General features: G+C 43.6%; 1 protein-coding gene across 3 annotated transcripts in view; it reads left to right on the top strand.

Moving 5' to 3' along the window:
• The window catches only part of VCAN (versican), a 139,016-nt gene that overhangs the window by 30,208 nt on the left and 91,809 nt on the right, over positions 1-16,999 (top strand). For all 3 annotated transcript variants that reach the window (XM_054031894.1, XM_054031892.1, XM_054031893.1), the window contains exons 4-5: positions 7,556-7,730; positions 7,855-7,982. In XM_054031894.1, the coding sequence (XP_053887869.1) occupies positions 7,556-7,730; positions 7,855-7,982 (303 nt within the window). The remainder of the gene's footprint in view (positions 1-7,555; positions 7,731-7,854; positions 7,983-16,999) is intronic.

The following is a 16,999-nucleotide window of genomic DNA, read 5'->3' as shown; positions in this document are numbered from 1 at the left end:
GGAAGTCCTGTGATTTAATCTCCTTAGCCCCAGGGGGTTTTCTAATTGTTGCAGCCATTACACAGGCTTATACATACTGATGTTCTCCTCTCTATTCATCCTGTAGGCTCCTTTATGTCCATTGGCTCCTCACTTGAAAAGCAAGAGTCTTATACTCTAAGAATAGGTGAAGTTTACCTTCTGGATCAGAGTGAAGAGAACAAAGCATTTTCTAAGTTCCTGTACAAGTCTTACAAATGACCAAAGGCTTTCTCTGAACATTGAGAGAGCTACTTTAAATTGGCACCAATATTAACTCTTAAATGCTGCCTTATTTAGATATTACAGTGATTAGCAACATGTACATGGGGGCGAGATGGTCAGTCATTGTGAATGCACTCATGGACTTACTGCAAAATGAAGTTTGAAAAATGAAAATGAAGTGCTGTCATCATCCCACTTATTTGCTGCCTTACCGTGCCTTTTTCTGTTTGCACTGAATGGCAGAGTTCATCTACAAAAGTGAAACTGTTTTAGATCAGGTCAGCCATCTATCAGAAGTGCAGACCGTTGTGAGGCATGAATCCAAATCAGTGTCAAAATGACATTTTTGTGAAGGTTAAAAACCAGCCAGCCAGCCAGCCAAACAGTTTCATATAATTCTCACTGAATGTGTTTTCAGACTGAGCTATATAAACTCAATATCAAGTAACATATACTGTTAAAAAACTGGACCATTAGTGCATACTATTAAGAATAGAACCCATTGGGCCAGATCCTCAGCTGGTGTAAATCAGCATACACCTCTGGCCCCTTAGCATCAATCTGCATGAAGAGAGTTTTTAAAAACAACTTATAAAATGTGCAGTATGTTTTCTAAAACCCCAGAAACTTAGATGTTGGGTTGCATTTCTCCTTTAAATACCAGAACCAATTTGTTGTTGCCTGTGAACTGGCTCCCCCTTAGACTCCTGGAAATTCTGTCTGGTAATTCCTTTTTGTGAATTAAGCAGCATGTACAATACTCCAGGGTACATCTACCAGTGTCTTTATTACTGTGTATGCTTCAGGTACATTACAACATAGCAGCAATCAGGTGGAGTGGGTTTCCTGGCTCAGCCTTTTATACTGCTTGCTTTCTTCACAGAGCTATCCAGCTGGCGAGCTAATGACCTCAGTAGCTCATCAGGCTCCCTACAAATCCAAATCCAAACTATCTAAGTCCCTCCTGCTTTAACTACACCCAGTACGCTTGAGGGCATTCTGTGCCAAAAAATGAAAATTCTGCACACAATATTTTAAAATTCTGCAAAATTCTGCAAATTTTATTTATCAAAAAATGCGGCGGCTCCATCGTGGCATTGGGAAGCACAGGCCATTGGCTGCACAGAGATGGGAGATCATTGTGCAGCTCCCACCTGGGACATGGACTCAGCATTGAGGCTGCACCAAATCCTGATAGTGCAAGGACTGGGTCTACTCCAGAAACACCCAAGGGCCCTGCCCCTCCATGCCAAGTGCACCAGGTATGGGCAGGCAGACTCAGCAAGGCAGAATCCAAGTGGAGAGGGTCTTAGTGTGGGAGGATCCAAGTGTGGATTGAGAGAGTTCTGTGTGGGGCAATCTGGGTGTGGGCGGCTCAGTGGGGGATCTGGGTACAGGGGGTGATCTGGTGCACAGGGGCTTGTTTGGGGGTTCTGAGTGCAACAGTAATGGGACTCAGCAGGGGTCCAGTGAAGGTGGTTGTGGGTCAGTGGTTGGGTGTGGGGGGATAGAACTCAGCACGGGGGACTGGGTATGGGTGGGGAACTTTGGGGAGGGTCCAGATGCTGGGGGAGTGGGACAGAGATCCGGGTGTAGCTGGTTGGGGCTTGGTGGGGTGGGGATCCAGGTGCAGGTGGCTCGTCGGGGTGGGCCAGGTCAGGGGGAGTGGGCTCATTGGGGAGGGGTCTTAGTCCAGGGGAGGGAGAAAAGAAATCTGCAGGGGACATTCATTCTGCGCTTGCGCAGTGATGCAGAATTCCCCTAGGAGTAACCCAGTGCCCTGGGAGTTCTAGGTTACCAGGATGCTTGCTTCCAAAGGTCTCCATTTATAGCTGCTAATAGCACCCTGTCACACTGTCCCATGCCTGCGTGGGTATCTCAAGGTAGAGCTCTGCAGTATTCCTCTGCATGCCACTCTGGGCATGGGCATGTTGGGACTGTGGTTAGAGACCATGCACAGAAATAATCCACAAAGACAAAGCCCCACATATGTTTGTAGAGCTCAGGCAGCACAAATGGCCTGTAAACCTGCCCTAATTGTACACAGTAAATTCTCCAGGTTAGGGCAATTCCTAGGGGACATAAAGCTAGCATAGCTGGCACTACGCTTTGCCATCTTAGCACCTTCCCAGCATGGGAGTTGTGTCAGGGTCTTGTCCCACTTAGGTCCTGTGTCAAACACAGCTTGGCCAGACCTGAAGAAATTTGGAGTATTTCCATTGTTTCCATTATGCATGTACACTGCTGCAATGGAGACCAGATTCTGATCCTGTTCTCTGTCTGTGCCATTGAATTAATTGATGTAGAAAGGATTAGGGTGTTTTACACAAGATTTTTTTATTTCAACTGGAAAACTTCCTTAATAAAACATGACAAGGGTAGAGAAATGAGGTAATTCAGTTTAAACTGAATGGAAGGATAAACAAAAACAGGTCTGCAACTACGGCCCTTGATTTCAAAAGAGGAAACTTAAAAAAATGAAGGGAATTAGTTAAGGAAATGGACTGAACTGAAGAACTCAAGGATCTGAATGTGGGATGAGGCTTGGAATTACTTTACATCAAAGCTGCAAAGCTAGCTGAAGCCTGCATCCAAACAAGGGCGGCTCTAGCTTTTTTGCTGCCCAAAGCACGGCAGGCAGGCTGCCTTTGGCGGCATGCCTACGGGAGGTCCGCCAGTCCTGCGGCTTCGGCGTACCCACCGCCGAATTGCCGCCAAATCCGCGGGACCAGTGGACCTCCCGCAGGCATGCATGGAGCGCTGGTGCCTGGAGCCGCCGCTGCATCCAAAGCAAGGGGAAAAAAATCATAGGGAATGAACAAGCATCTTAAACAGGTTATTACTAGAAAGCAGAAAGTCTACAAGGAATGGCAGATGAGAAGGATTAGCAAGGAAAGCTACCTTTTGGAGGTCAGAAAGTATAGGGAAAAAATGAGAAATGCCAAAAGCCAAGCAGAATTGAACCTTGCAAAGGAAATTAAAAACAATAGTAAAAGGTTCTATAGCCATATAAATTAAAAGAAAACAACGAAAGAAGAAGTGAGACCTCTAAACCCTGAGGATGGGGAGGAGATTAAAGATAATTTAGGCATGGCCCAATACCTAAACGAATACCTTACTCCATAAGGGTAATGAGGATCTTGGGGCTAATAGCAAGGTGGGTAATAGAAATGAAGATATAGAAGTAGAAATTAGCACATCTGAGGTGAAAGTCAAACTCGAACATTTTAATGGGACCAAATCAGGGAGCCCAGATAATCTTCATCCAAGAATAGTAAAGGAACTGGCACATGAAATTGCAAGTCCAATAGCAAGGATCTTTAATTAATCTGTAAATTTGGGGGTCATACCCTATGACTGGAGAATTGCTAATATAACAGCTATTTTTAAGAAAGGGGAAAAAAGTGATCCAGGAAACTACATGCCTGTTAGTTTGACCTCAATTGTATGAAAGGTTTTGGAAGAAATTTTGAAAGAGAAAGGTCGTTAAGGACAGAGAGGTAAACAGTAATTGGGACATTGTACAACATAAAACATGGTTGTACAAAAGGTAGATCACACCAGATGTGGCAAATTGCCGGCACTATTATGACAGGTCCCGCGCTTTCTCCTCTTGTGGGGGGGTGGGTTTCAGGGCACCATTTCTTGCCCCTGATCTGGGGTATCAACTGTCCCACTAGCGTCCCAGAGAAGGGGAGAGGAGAGGGAGGGACCCGGGTCCGCTCTCTATGCTTGGTACCAGCCCAGGGGCACTAGGGATAGTGGCAAACCACTCAAACTAGTGATTCTTTCCCCTAGGCCACTTCCCTCTCTGGTCCTTCAGCTTGTGGGGCTTCCTGCCCTCTCTCTGCTTGGGCCAAGTTTCTCCCAACCCCTTGTCTCTGTGGAGTCCCTCTGCTCTGCACAAGCTGGGTTTTCCTTTACCTAGGGTCTTGGTCTTCTGGCCCACCACAGCACTTCTCCAAACTGCTCTCTGCTCCAAAACCAAACTACTCTGCTTCAACTCCTTCCTCTGTCTGATTGAAGCAGGGTTTTTTATCAGGTGACTGGCTTCAGGTGCTCTAATTAATCTATAGCAACCTCTCTTCCCTCTGCAGGGAATAAGGCTCTCATCATCCTGGGGCTTACATATCTCCCTTCTATCACTCTCCTGCTGCCTCTGCTCCATGTCCCCATCAGGTTCCCTTCATTTGACCCTTTGACCTCACTCCTGTCCCTGTTCTTTTATCAGTTGTCCCCTGGAATTGCTTGGTTTCCAGGTCCTGTGGAGTTCCTCAGGGATTGGTCTTGGGACCAATCTTATTTTACATTTTCATTAATGACCTTGGTACAAAAAGTGGGAATGTGCTAATAAAATTTGAGGATGACACAAAGCTAGGATTGCTAATATTGAGGAGGACCAGAATATCATGCAAAAAGATCTGGATGACCTTGAAACCTAGAGTAAAAGAAATGGGATGAAATTTAATAATGCAAAGTGCAAAGTCATGCACTTAGGGACTAACAAGAATTTTTGCTATTAACTGGGGATTTATCAGTTGAAAGTGACAGAAGAAGAGAGAGACCAGAATGTAATTGGTTGATCACAGGATGACTATGAACCACCAATGTGATACGGTCATGAAAAAGGCTAATGCAATCCTAGGCTGCATCAGGCGAAGTATTTCCAGTACAGATAGGGATGTGTTAATACCATTGTACAAAGCACTGGTAAGACCACTTCTGGAATATTGTGTACAGTTCTGGTCTCCCATGTTTAAGAAAGATTAATTCAAACTGGGACGGAGCAGAGAAGTGCTAGTAGGATGATCAGAAAACTGGAAAACCTACCTTACAAGAGGAGATTCAGGGAGCTTGACTTGTTTAGCCTAACCAAATGAAGGCTGAGGTGAGATAAATACCAGGAAGGGAGAGGAGTTATTTAAGTGCCAATAGCAACAGAGGGTCCTGTGGCACCTTTGAGACTAACAGAAGTACTGGGAGCATAAGCTTTCGTGGGTAAGAACCTCACTTCTTCAGATGCAAGACATCTGAAGAAGTGAGGTTCTTACCCACGAAAGCTTATGCTCCCAGTACTTCTGTTAGTCTCAAAGGTGCCACAGGACCCTCTGTTGCTTTTTACAGATTCAGACTAACACGGCTACCCCTCTGATACTTAAGTGCCAATGTTGACACAAGAACAAATGGATATAAACTGGCCATCAACAAGTTTATGCTTAAAATTAGATGAAGGTTTCTAACCATCAGAGAAGTGAAATCCTGGAATATCCTTCCAAAGGGAGCAGTGGGGGCAAAAAACCTAACTGGCTTCAAGAGGGGATGGTATGGTGGGACTGCCTACAATGGCATGTGGCCCATTGGTGACTGCCTGTATTAAAAATCCCCAACAGCTAGAGGTAGGACACAAGATGGAGAGGGCTCTGAGTTACTATAGAGAATTCTTTCCCAGTTATCTGCCTGGTGGGTCTTGCCCACATGCTCAGGGTCTAACTGACTGCCATAGTTGGGGTTGGGAAGGGATTTTCCCCAGGTCAGATTGGCAGAGAACTGGGGGCTTTTCGCCTTCCTCTGCAGCATGTGGCATGGACCAATTGCTGGTTTAAACTAGAGTAAATGGTGGATTCTCTGTAACTTAAAGTCTTTAAACCATGATTTGAGGACTTCAGTAACTCAGCCAGAAGTTATGGTTCTATTACAGGAGTGGGTTGGTGAGGTTCTGTGGCCTGAGATGTGCAGGTCAGACAAGATGCTCACAGTGGCCCCTTCTGGCCTTAAAGTCTATGAATCTATGAATGTATACCATCTATGGTTCACATTCAGGACTCTGATTATGACAATTAATTCCACAGAAGCCACTGAAATTACACCAGATCTGAATTTGTCCTCATGGGCAAAATCATTTCTAAAAATTATAGACCTACTTTAATCTGCACTTTGCCACTTTCGAGTTCATACAGAAAATAATGGTCTTTTCCTGCTTCTCAGCAAAGTTTTAATGGCAAATAACTGTAGTGAAATCGCATATTATGAAGGCTCCATCATTTCTTCATAATATATTAGAGTACATTAATGAGCACATAATTAAATATTACAATAAAATTAAAATTCAAAATAGAAGAACAAGCACATTGTATAATATATTTACCTTGTTTTTTTATTAAACACAGAGATTTATTTGCTAGTTCATAACTCTTAGTAATGTGTAATTGATACTTCAGTGATTAATGAGGTTCTACTATATACACCTCTACCCCAATATAACACGACCCGATAGAACACGAATTCGGATAGAACGCGGTAAAGCAGCGCTCCAGGGGGGCGGGGCTGCGTGCTCCGATGGCTCAAAGCAAGTTCGATATAACGCGGTTTCACCTATAACGCGGTAAGATTTTTTGGCTCCCGAGGACAGCGTTCTATCGGGGTAGAGGTGTAGTATTTTTCAAAGATCATCATGCAGCATCCATTGTTGTTTAACTTTAAAGGCACGGGGAGAGGGGAAGAATGATCTTGAAGAGTAAAAAAAAAAAAAAATGTATGCCCATTGAATGTTAGTACACTTTTTCAGTCATAAGAATGTAAGAGTGGCCATACTGGGTTAGACCAATGGTCCCTCTAGTCTATGATCTTGTCTTCTGACAGTGACTGGTGCCAGATGCTTCTGAGGCAATGAACAGAACAGGGCAATTTAGCCATTAGTTCTACTCTTAGATATGCATGTGCAGCTGCTGCTGCTGTCAGTGGGATTTGCACTTATATTGAGAACAGAATTGGCCCCTAACTAGAACTAAACTTTTTTTAATGCTCTGAAGTTTTTAATTTTTATTTTCTAAATTCTGCCAATTGTCATAATCAGGAATCCGCAAATACAAGAAAGCTTTATGTAGTTTGTAATATTTTTAGTACATAAAAGAAAATATAATTGTATGGAATATAAAAAGTGACCAATCTTCAGATGTTTATAAATAGTATTACTATATTTGTAACTAACCTGGGCTGCAGAGACAGACATCATGTAGAGATCAAACCAGGGACCTCCTTCACCAAAACCACAGGTTTCTACCACTTGAGCTAAAAGAATTTCTCCAACTCTGAGTAGTAGCAGGCTGTTATCTAGTCATTAGTGGCCATCACTAGAGGGAGACATGATCATACTTACTACTGAATATCTTGTAACAGCATGTTGTTGTTATTGTACAAAGAGGGAGTCTCATTTTTTTTTTATTATAGTTGTATCAGAATAATATTACTGTATAATGAATATAGCAAATGTGATGCAACTTGTGTCACTACCATGAGTTTGTTGTCTTTGTAGGTGTTGTGTTTCACTATCGTGCTGCAACCAGTAGATATACGCTGAATTTTCAACATGCTCAGCAGGCTTGTTTGAACAATGGTGCTGTCATAGCAAACCCTGATCAGCTGAAAGCTGCATATGAAGATGGATTTGAGCAATGCGATGCTGGTTGGTTGTCTGACCAAACTGTTAGGTGAGTTGTTCAAATTGTCTTTTGACAGCATTTCCCAAAATTAATTGGCTTGATCTGTTCATACTTAAAATGCAATAAAATGTTAATGTACTGTAACAATAAATATTAACTTACTGTATTCCAGATATCCAATCAGGCAACCCAGAGTTGGCTGCTATGGAGATAAAATGGGAAAGGAAGGAGTTAGAACATATGGATTCCGTCTTCCCAATGAAACTTATGATGTATATTGCTACGTGGATCACCTGGAAGGTAAGATTGCAACATAAATAAGGGGCTCTTTGAAAGCTAAAATAATTGGAGAATCTAACATGGTAAGACAGTAAAATAAGAACTTTTGTATAAAAGTATCAGAGGGGTAGCCGTGTTAGTCTGGATCTATAAAAAGCAACGAAGAGTCCTGTGGCACCTTATAGACTAACAGATGTATTGGAGCATAAGCTTTCGTGGGTGAATACGAAGTGGGTATTCACCCACAAAAGCTTATGCTCCAATACATCTGTTAATCTATAAGGTGCCACAGGACTCTTTGTTGCTTTTTGTATAAAAGACATCCTAGTCATTTTGCATATGAAAAAGAATGGTTGGATGAAATGAACCTGTAGTTTGTGGTATAGCAGGCCTTAATTAAAGGAGACTGTGGAGGTGGTGGTTCCCAAATGGGTATTCAGGTTTGGAGCTTCTATAGTTAGTGACAGTAATCCTTAATGCAAAACTGCTATTGGAACATGTCCTCACATTTTTAGAATGTTAAAAAAAGAAACAAACATTTCTTGAAGTATCTAACATTTGAATGTACTGCATAGAACTAAAGATGCATATATTTTACGTATTAACTATATTATGGTTCCTAAAGTATATAGCTAAGGTGCTTACCTATTTGTAACTCCAGAATTAGGTAGATATTAAATGACAATCCAAGCTTAATGTTGAATTTTGGAAATAAAAGGCTTTCACAGTATAACATAGCTCTGAGACATGTGCAGCATGTTTAGCAAAACTGTCTTTGATTCCACAAAATGACATCAATTCATGTGAAATTTGTCTGTGGAAGGCCTCCCAGTACAGTACAACAGTTGTGGGTCCATTGTGTGGGGGATGGGCAATGATGAAGCATGAGAACCAAGGGACTTTGAACCCCTGTCTATAGCAAAGTTAGATTCTGTGCCAGCTCTATGAAGATCAAAACAGCATGGATTTGGGGGAGAGTTGTGAGATGTGAGGGTCCAATGGCCACAGATTCCCACATCATGTTGTGATCCCTGCATGCCCTTACTTCAGCCGATAGGCTAGTGTAGCAGCTATAGTTAGCATAGCTAACTACCCTGCAATTCTCTAGTGGGATTGGGGCGTATTTTAGATATTAGATACCTCCATGCTTAGACACTATACTAATTGACACAATATAAACATTTAAGATGTATTTAAAGATAGATTCTCCCCCCGCTCTCTCCACCTCCATGTAGACTTATACTCAGCCTTTGTGCTGTGAATTTTACCCTATATGCAGAAATCCACAGTAACCAGACATTCGGCTGTCATGTTTCAATGCACTGAAACAGTATGAGACTTTCACTTTGTTTCCCTGTGAGTAGAGTTTCATTCAATGAAGTTTCTACTGTTCCATCTTAACACATTACCAGAGCTGTCAATTCCAAACTATACTCTTTATGGACATCCACACAATGTGCAGCGGCAGTCAAAAAAGCGAACAGAATGCTGGGAAAAATTAAGAAAGAGATAGATAATACGACAGAAACTATCATGTTGCCTCTCTATAAATCCATGGTGTGCCCACATCTTGAATACTGTGTGCAGATGTGGTCACCCCATCTCAAAAAAGATATATTGGAATTGGAAAAGGTTCAGAAAAGGGCAACAAAAATGATTAGGGGTATGGAATGGCTTCCGTATGAGGAGAGATTAATAAGACTGGGACTTTTGAGTTTGGAAAAGAGATGGCTAAGGGGAGACATGATTGAGGTCTATAAAATCATGACTGGTGTAGAGAAATTACTACTACTTCTCATAACACAAGAACTAGAGGTCACCAAATGAAATTAATAGGCAGCAGGTTTAAAACAAATAAAAGGAAGTATTTTTTCACACCACACACAGTCAACCTGTGGAACTCCTTGCCAGAGGATGTTGTGAAGGCCAACACCATAACAGGGTTCAAAAGAGACCTTGATAAATTCATGGAGGATAGGTCCATCAATGGCTATTAGCCAGGATGGGTAGGAATGGTGTCCCTAGCCTCTGTTTGTCAGAAGCTGGGAATAGGCAACAGGGCCTGGATTACTTGATGATTACCTGTTCTGTTCATTCCCTCTGGGGCACCTGGCACTGGCCACTGTCGGAAGACAGGATACTGGGCTAGATGGACATTTGGTCTGACCCAGTAGGGCCATTCTTATGGTCTTATGTTCCTCAACTGGCATAAATTAGTATAGCTCTGTCAAAGTCTGTGGAACATTGAACTAGCTGAACTGTATGTGTCTTCAAATTTAAATAAAGGAATAATAATTACATGATAGATTGTAAGGTTTTGATTGTTTTTATTTTATATTTCAATTATTGTCTAAAATTCTCATTCTGTTCTGAATATCTATATGGATAAAGACTCTGCACCCACTGCAGTCAATGGGAGTGTTGCCATGAACTTCGGTAGATGCAGGATCAGGTCCAAAATAGCGCCCAGAAGAGAACTATTGAAACTATGCCAGATTTTACCTGTTATATTAACTGTTCATAATATTATAGTCACTTCCTGGTGATAAGAGACAGTAGTATTGTTATTGCTTTAAATAAGCATCAGTAATGTGCGTTTAGTGCATACATCGTTGAAAGGCAAAAATGAAGTGCACATGGCAATAGTGCAGTTTTTCTGAAATTTAAAAAAAGCAAGTGCTCATGAAAGATGCTTGACTGAGGGTAGCATATTAATGGGGGAAGTTTCATGACTGCTCGTTGTTGGCTTAACTCTGCTTCCATTCACATCAGTGGGAGTTTTACCATTGACTTCAATGGGAGTAGATTTAGGCCAACACTGAACGCTTGTGAAAAGTCCAACCTAAAGTCCTCCAGCTAGTCACATTGCAGATAAACAGCAGCAATGTCAATGGGCCATCATCCTAATCTGGAGAGACCACTGCTAGGGGTGAGTTAGTAGTTCAGTCTCTGTGGCCCATTCAATCCTTGGTCTCTGTAATGGGATGGCTTGGCACTTTATGGGCTAGAGGCCTGAGGGCAGCCAACCCTGATTTCTAATGAGGTGCACCTGAGCAAGGATCACCTGATTCTCCTATAAAGAGCAGAAGGAAACTGCCGAGTGAGAGTTCTCAGAGGGTTCTCGGGAGAACAGAGTGGATTATTGAGGTTGATGGGTGAGAGTAGGCTCCAGCAGGGGCACCTGGGATTTGCGGAGTGAGACTACAGGCAAGAAAAGCATGGGAGTGACCTGACAGGAATGTAATGGGGTGGACTTGAGGAAAGACTGGAGAACTTCATTTTGAATGTTTGTTAATTTAATAAATCAGAACCTGAGAAGGGGTGTGAATGGACAAAAGGGTCTGTGAGTCATGGAGAAAGCCCCTTGAAGGTGGAAACTGACGCAGGGGGCTGTTGGCCATTAGGAAGTGCTCAGGAGGCATCCACCTGGTGACAGTCTCTGTGCTGAGATTGCCAAGAAGAGTACCAGCTAGTGCCAATCCTGGTAATGTTCTTTTGTGGTGAAGACATTTTTTTCTTTAGGAATTGGACTGAGATCACATATAAGTCACCAAACGGCAGTCACATATTACTCATTATTTGAAATGGGCTAAATCTGAACAAGTAAAAGCCTCAATACCCCATTGCCACCCCCCCACACATACCCCCAAGATATTCAGGTAACATTAACAGCCCCTTGTTTCATAGATATTCCTGCTTTTTCTTGTAAAATATAAACATTAATATAGTATTGTTTCTGGGCCAGCTCTTCAGTTAGTGTAAATCAGCATAGCTCCATCAAAGCCAGCTGAGGATCTGGCCCTATGTTTTAAACATATTTCATAAGAAATATAGGATTTGAGTGTGGCTAGATTAACCGTGGAAGAGCACCATGGATTATGGAATTTCCTAACTTTCAAGGGCTTGATTTCTCAACCTAAACAATGCATTAATGCTATTTTTTTGCTTGTGGACAAATGAGCTTGTAGCACCCACGGTAGGTAAGGGTTGCAAAATAGTTTCCATTATAGTCTTAATAGATTTCAAGCCCAGAATATATCATTATGATCATCTAGCCTGAGATTCTTCTACTTTTGTATGGGCTAACGTTTTCAATGAAATGGAAATGTCCAGGCTCAGAAAAATATAAGAAAAATCTACTCTAGGATCTGAGTATGGATATATGGCATCAGTATTATATACTGCCATCAGTATTGTATCCTCTCATCTATGGAGGAAAACATGTCCAAGAAGATATAGAAGGTGAATGGTAATTCTTCATACCCTTACCAGCATGTCCCTAGAAATTTAGCAAGATGGTGGGCTCTTTACCTTTTCACATAAGGGTTAAAGAACCATGATAGTGCTCTGCTTCTACAAAAATGGTTGCTAGAAGGAAAAGAGGTGATTTTGAATTCAGGAAACTACATAGCACAAAAGAGAATAAACGAGTGAAACCATTTGCCCATGGAGAATTTGATAAACTGCAGATAGAAGTAATTTATGTGGAGAGTAAACATTGCATAAAAGGACATTTTGTTTTGTTTGCTGCATAAATAACACATGAATTCCATGGAAACAGACCATAGCTTTTAGGATTTGAAGCCACATAGTGTTTATTATTGCCCTGTTCATTTAGGGTCTGATTCTGCAACAGGCTGACTGAGCTTCTCTTGTGAGGTGCTGAGCACTCTCAACTCCCATTAAAGACAAAGGGAATGGAGGGTAGTCAGTACCTCACAGAACTGGGCTCATACAAGATATTTTCCATCTTAATTATGATTTGGAACCAAGAACAGGCAGGTACTATTCTAAGATGTTGATTAAGGGCCAGATCAACTAGCCTTATTCACATTCATACCTTACTTCTGTAAGGATTTCTGTGTCTAGATCAGGGGTGGGTAAACTACGGCCTGTAAGCTGGATCTGGCCCCTCAGGGCTTTGGATCTGGCCCGCGGGATTGCCCCCCGTGGCTGCTCTCAGAAGTGGCCCCCAGGCTGGGGGAGGGGGCAGAGGGCTCCACATACGTTGCCCTTGCCCCACAGCTCCCATTGGCCAGGAATGGGGAACCGTGGCCAATAGGAGCTTCGGGGGAGGTACCTGGAGGTGCAGCAAGGGCAGCTCAAGCAGAGCCCTCCGCCCCTCCTCCCCCAGGGGCTGCAGGGCTTCCTGGAGTGGTGCAGGGCTGGGGACAGGACAGGCAGGCAGGAAGCCTGCCTTGGCCCCAGTGTGTGCCGCTGCCACCCTGGAGCCGCTTTAGGTAAGTGGCGCCGGGCTGGAGATCGAACCCCTCCTGCACCCCGCCCCCCAACTCCCTGCTCTAAGCCCCCTGCCCTGCACCCTGCACCCCTTCTGCACTCCAACCCCTGCCCTGAGACCCTCCCGCAGTCTGCACCCCTGCCCTGAGCCACCTCCTGCACTCCACACCCCTCCTGCACCCCAACTCCCTTCCCTGAGCCCCCTCATACACCGCGCATCCCTCCTCTGCCCCAATCCCCTTCCTGCACACTGCACCCCCTCCCACATCCCGCACTCCAACCCCCTGCCCCGGCCTTGCATACAATTTCCCCACTCAGATGTGGCCCTTGGCCCAAAAAGTTTGCACACCCCTGGTCTAGATCCTGGGGTTATAGGGTCTTGGCTGACTGATACCTCTGTGTTGCCACTGGGGAGCAAGGCAAAGCAACACCCAACAGTTACTGGAGGGTTAGCACTGCAGGAAGTACTGCCTGAAGAGGTCAGTGCAACAGAATCCTGCAGCCCTCTGATTAACCCACGCAAACTCTTTAAACCAGGAGCATCTGAGCCACAGTGGAGACTTTGGCTTGCTACAGCCTCAGACATCATGTTTTGTCCTGTCTTGCTCCTGACTCTTGCCTTCGAACCTGGCCTGTCTTGACTTTGATGCCCATTTCCTGATGACTTGGTAGCTAGTCTTGACTCCTGCTTTTGACCCCGACCCAGCAGACATTATTGGTCCAGCTGCCTATGCCCTGGCTATTATAACTTCATGAGTAGTATTACTGAAGTCAATGGGACTACTCATAGAGTAAGGAGTTGCTTGAGTGAGGGTATTGGAATCTAGCCCATAATAAAGATGCTCATCTTGGAAATGTTCACTCAATAGTTGGGAGCCTTGTGTCAGGGGCAATGTTAGACCAGATGGTCTCATAAAAGCATGGAAATATTTGCAATAGACTTTAGCTGAAATATGTACTGAATTCACATTATTTATTTGATTAGTTACAGACAAAGATGTGTATGAGCAAGCGGCATTTCAACTTTCTTTTTTCTTCCTTTCTGGCTTTATAAAATTACATTGCCTGAGACATGAATTTCTAGATGCAACACAAACAATTAGCCTAAATTAAAACCAGCCATCTAGGCTAAATCTTACCATTTCCTTATTCAGAGAAAAGACGTAGAGATTAAAGGCTGTGCATAATTATGAATAAAATATTTTGAGTTTTGTTAAAAAAAACATGGGGGAATTATTATGTAGGTTTCAAACTTCAGAACTATAATAATGAAAAACTGTTTCCAATCTCTTTTTTATCAAACTAGGTGTGGGCATGGTGGCTTATAATAGGCTGATTTACACTTTTTATAGTTCATTTCACTTCATTATGCGAGATTTTGAATATTTATTAATATACCAGTGCTTACAGGTCTCATAAATGGGCTATTAATTTAGATTCAATTCTAAAGACCTTGCTGTAACCTCATTGCCTGCTTAACTTCACTTCCATCTGAAACAAGTGTCCAACTAGCTATATTACAATGCCTATTGATTTGAAATGAATGATTAGAAAATGAGTCTTCCTGTTCAGCTCCCAGATAAGTATGAATTTGAAATTTGGGAAGTGCCAGTGAAGTCTAAGTGAAGTCCCTTCACCATTGCCCACTGATGAAGTGGAAGGCTGGGGGATGTGGTCCACTGGCCAAAGCCATGTAGAAGCCATGTATGTGTAACACGCAAACAAGGAGTTGTGCTAGGAAATTTTTTTTGGGGTGGAGGTTGGGAAGATTCCAAAAACCCCTTTCCCATGACACACCTTTTTTTCCCACTTGGTGTAGGGAACCAATAGAAAACCAGATGGCCTTTCAACATTTTCCATTCACTCTTATATAGTTCTTGCTGTTGTCACTGAAATTTGAGTAAGAATAAAAAGGAACATCCTTTCAGAATAAACCTTCATGCTTAGGGTATTCTTCTGAGAACTCAAGGCCTCCTCCAAAGCCCATCTAAGTCAATAGCACTCTTTCTATTGATTTCTATAGGCTTTTTAGGGTTGCCAGGTGTCCAGTTTTTGACCAGAAAGTTTGGTCAAAAGGGGAACCTGATAGTGTCCAGTCAGTACTACTGACTGAATCCCAAAGTCTGGTTACTGCAGGTAGGAGAGGCATGGAGGAGGCAGATCATCACCCATACCAGCCCCTACTCAGCTGGGGCCACATCCTACCGCTTTGGGCAGCTGCAACTTCTAGTCCTGGCTCTGCAGGCGATTCCCTCCTGATCTGGGCAGAAGGGAGCGGAGGCAGGAAGAGGAGGAGGAAGAGGGAAAAGCAGTAAGCAACGGGGGTGGGGAGGAGGAGGAAGAGGAGTGAATGGGGCGCTTCCTGTGAGTAAGGCACACATGAAAGAGATTTGCCTGAAAAGCCTGTGGAGGGTTCAAAATTCACTTGGCCCCTATCAACAAATAAGAACCAGTAAAACTGTGGTGCTGGGTCACAGCTGCTACTTCTGAGTTTAATGAGGTGCAGCTCACCTTAGCCTTTGGGGGCAGGCCTGTGGGGAAAAAATGTCTCCTACCAGCTCCTCCAAATGTAATAAATTCCTGTCTAGCATTCTCACATCACTTTGCACAGAATAGGACTAAGAGCTTTGGGGAAGGTTAACAAGATAATATTTTGATGCCTGACTCCTATTGATATTGGAATGGAAATGATAATGGAAATTGGGCATCCAACACTTAGGTGACTTTGCAACCCTAGGGACTGGTTTCTGATTTCAAGGCTATCTGTGAAAGTGGAACTGCTACTGAGATTGCCTGCCACATCTGTGGTTGAGAGACACACACAGACCGTGGGAGCTGGACCAGGAGTCCCGACTGATAAGCAGGGCAGGGCAGGCTCTGGTGAACCCGCACAAAGCTGGAACCTCCCAAGCGTGCCTGGAAAGACACAATATATGTGAGGAAGAGGAGTTAGCAGGCCAGAGTCTGATTAACATGATCAGGCAACCAACTGCAGACCTAAATGAGCCTGCACATGACTGGGACTGCCCAATATGTGAGCTGAGCTCAGGCAGGGACAATATTTGTGAGAGGTTGTTGCAGGTCATCAACTTACAGCAGCTGGAGGGGTAGCAGCCCTGGAGTTGCTTCCTGCAGGAGCAGGGGAGATGTCAATTTGTTTCTTTCGGCCCGAAGGCTTGATACTGACCAAAGCCCCAGCTACACAACAGAGAGACTAAGGCCCAAGGCTCCACTATACCTGTAAGGACTATCTGAGCCCATAGACCACCCCCCCGCCAGTTCCAGGAGCCATGGTGATCAGGGCTTGAGGCCACCAGGGACCTCCGTCACCCGAATGGGAGAGCTGTCGGCTTCCCAGTGTTGGAGTAGCCAACCTACACCCAGTAAGCCAGGCCTGTACCCAGTAAGGGACCCTAGATCTTCACAGCGAGCTCCAGTTCCACCAAGCAGCTAAAGCTTGTGGGGAGACTTGAGCATTTTTGTTGTTTTTACCTAATTAGTTGATATTTAGTGTTTATTGCTGTGGGATTGGTTGGTTACTAATGTATTCCATATCCCAACTTCCCTTACCAGTTCTCTTTCCCTGCTTTTAATTTACCCCGTCCTGTCAAGGGATAAAATGTTTTTTTTTATCCTTATCTGTTCGCCTTTGATTTCCTGTATATATAGTAATGTCCTAGAGGTCATTGAGCTGTCTATTAGTTTACGCACCCAGCTACTAGGCAGAGGCAGTGAACACAAACAACCCCCTGGTCCTAAGGTGGGTCACTGAGCCTTGGAGGAGGGCAGAATAAGGAGCT

This window comes from Malaclemys terrapin, chromosome 6 (assembly GCF_027887155.1).
Source record: "Malaclemys terrapin pileata isolate rMalTer1 chromosome 6, rMalTer1.hap1, whole genome shotgun sequence".
Classification (NCBI taxonomy): Eukaryota; Metazoa; Chordata; order Testudines; family Emydidae; genus Malaclemys; species Malaclemys terrapin.
Note: the sequence above shows the minus strand (reverse complement) of the source record. Positions and strands in the feature narration are given on the sequence as shown.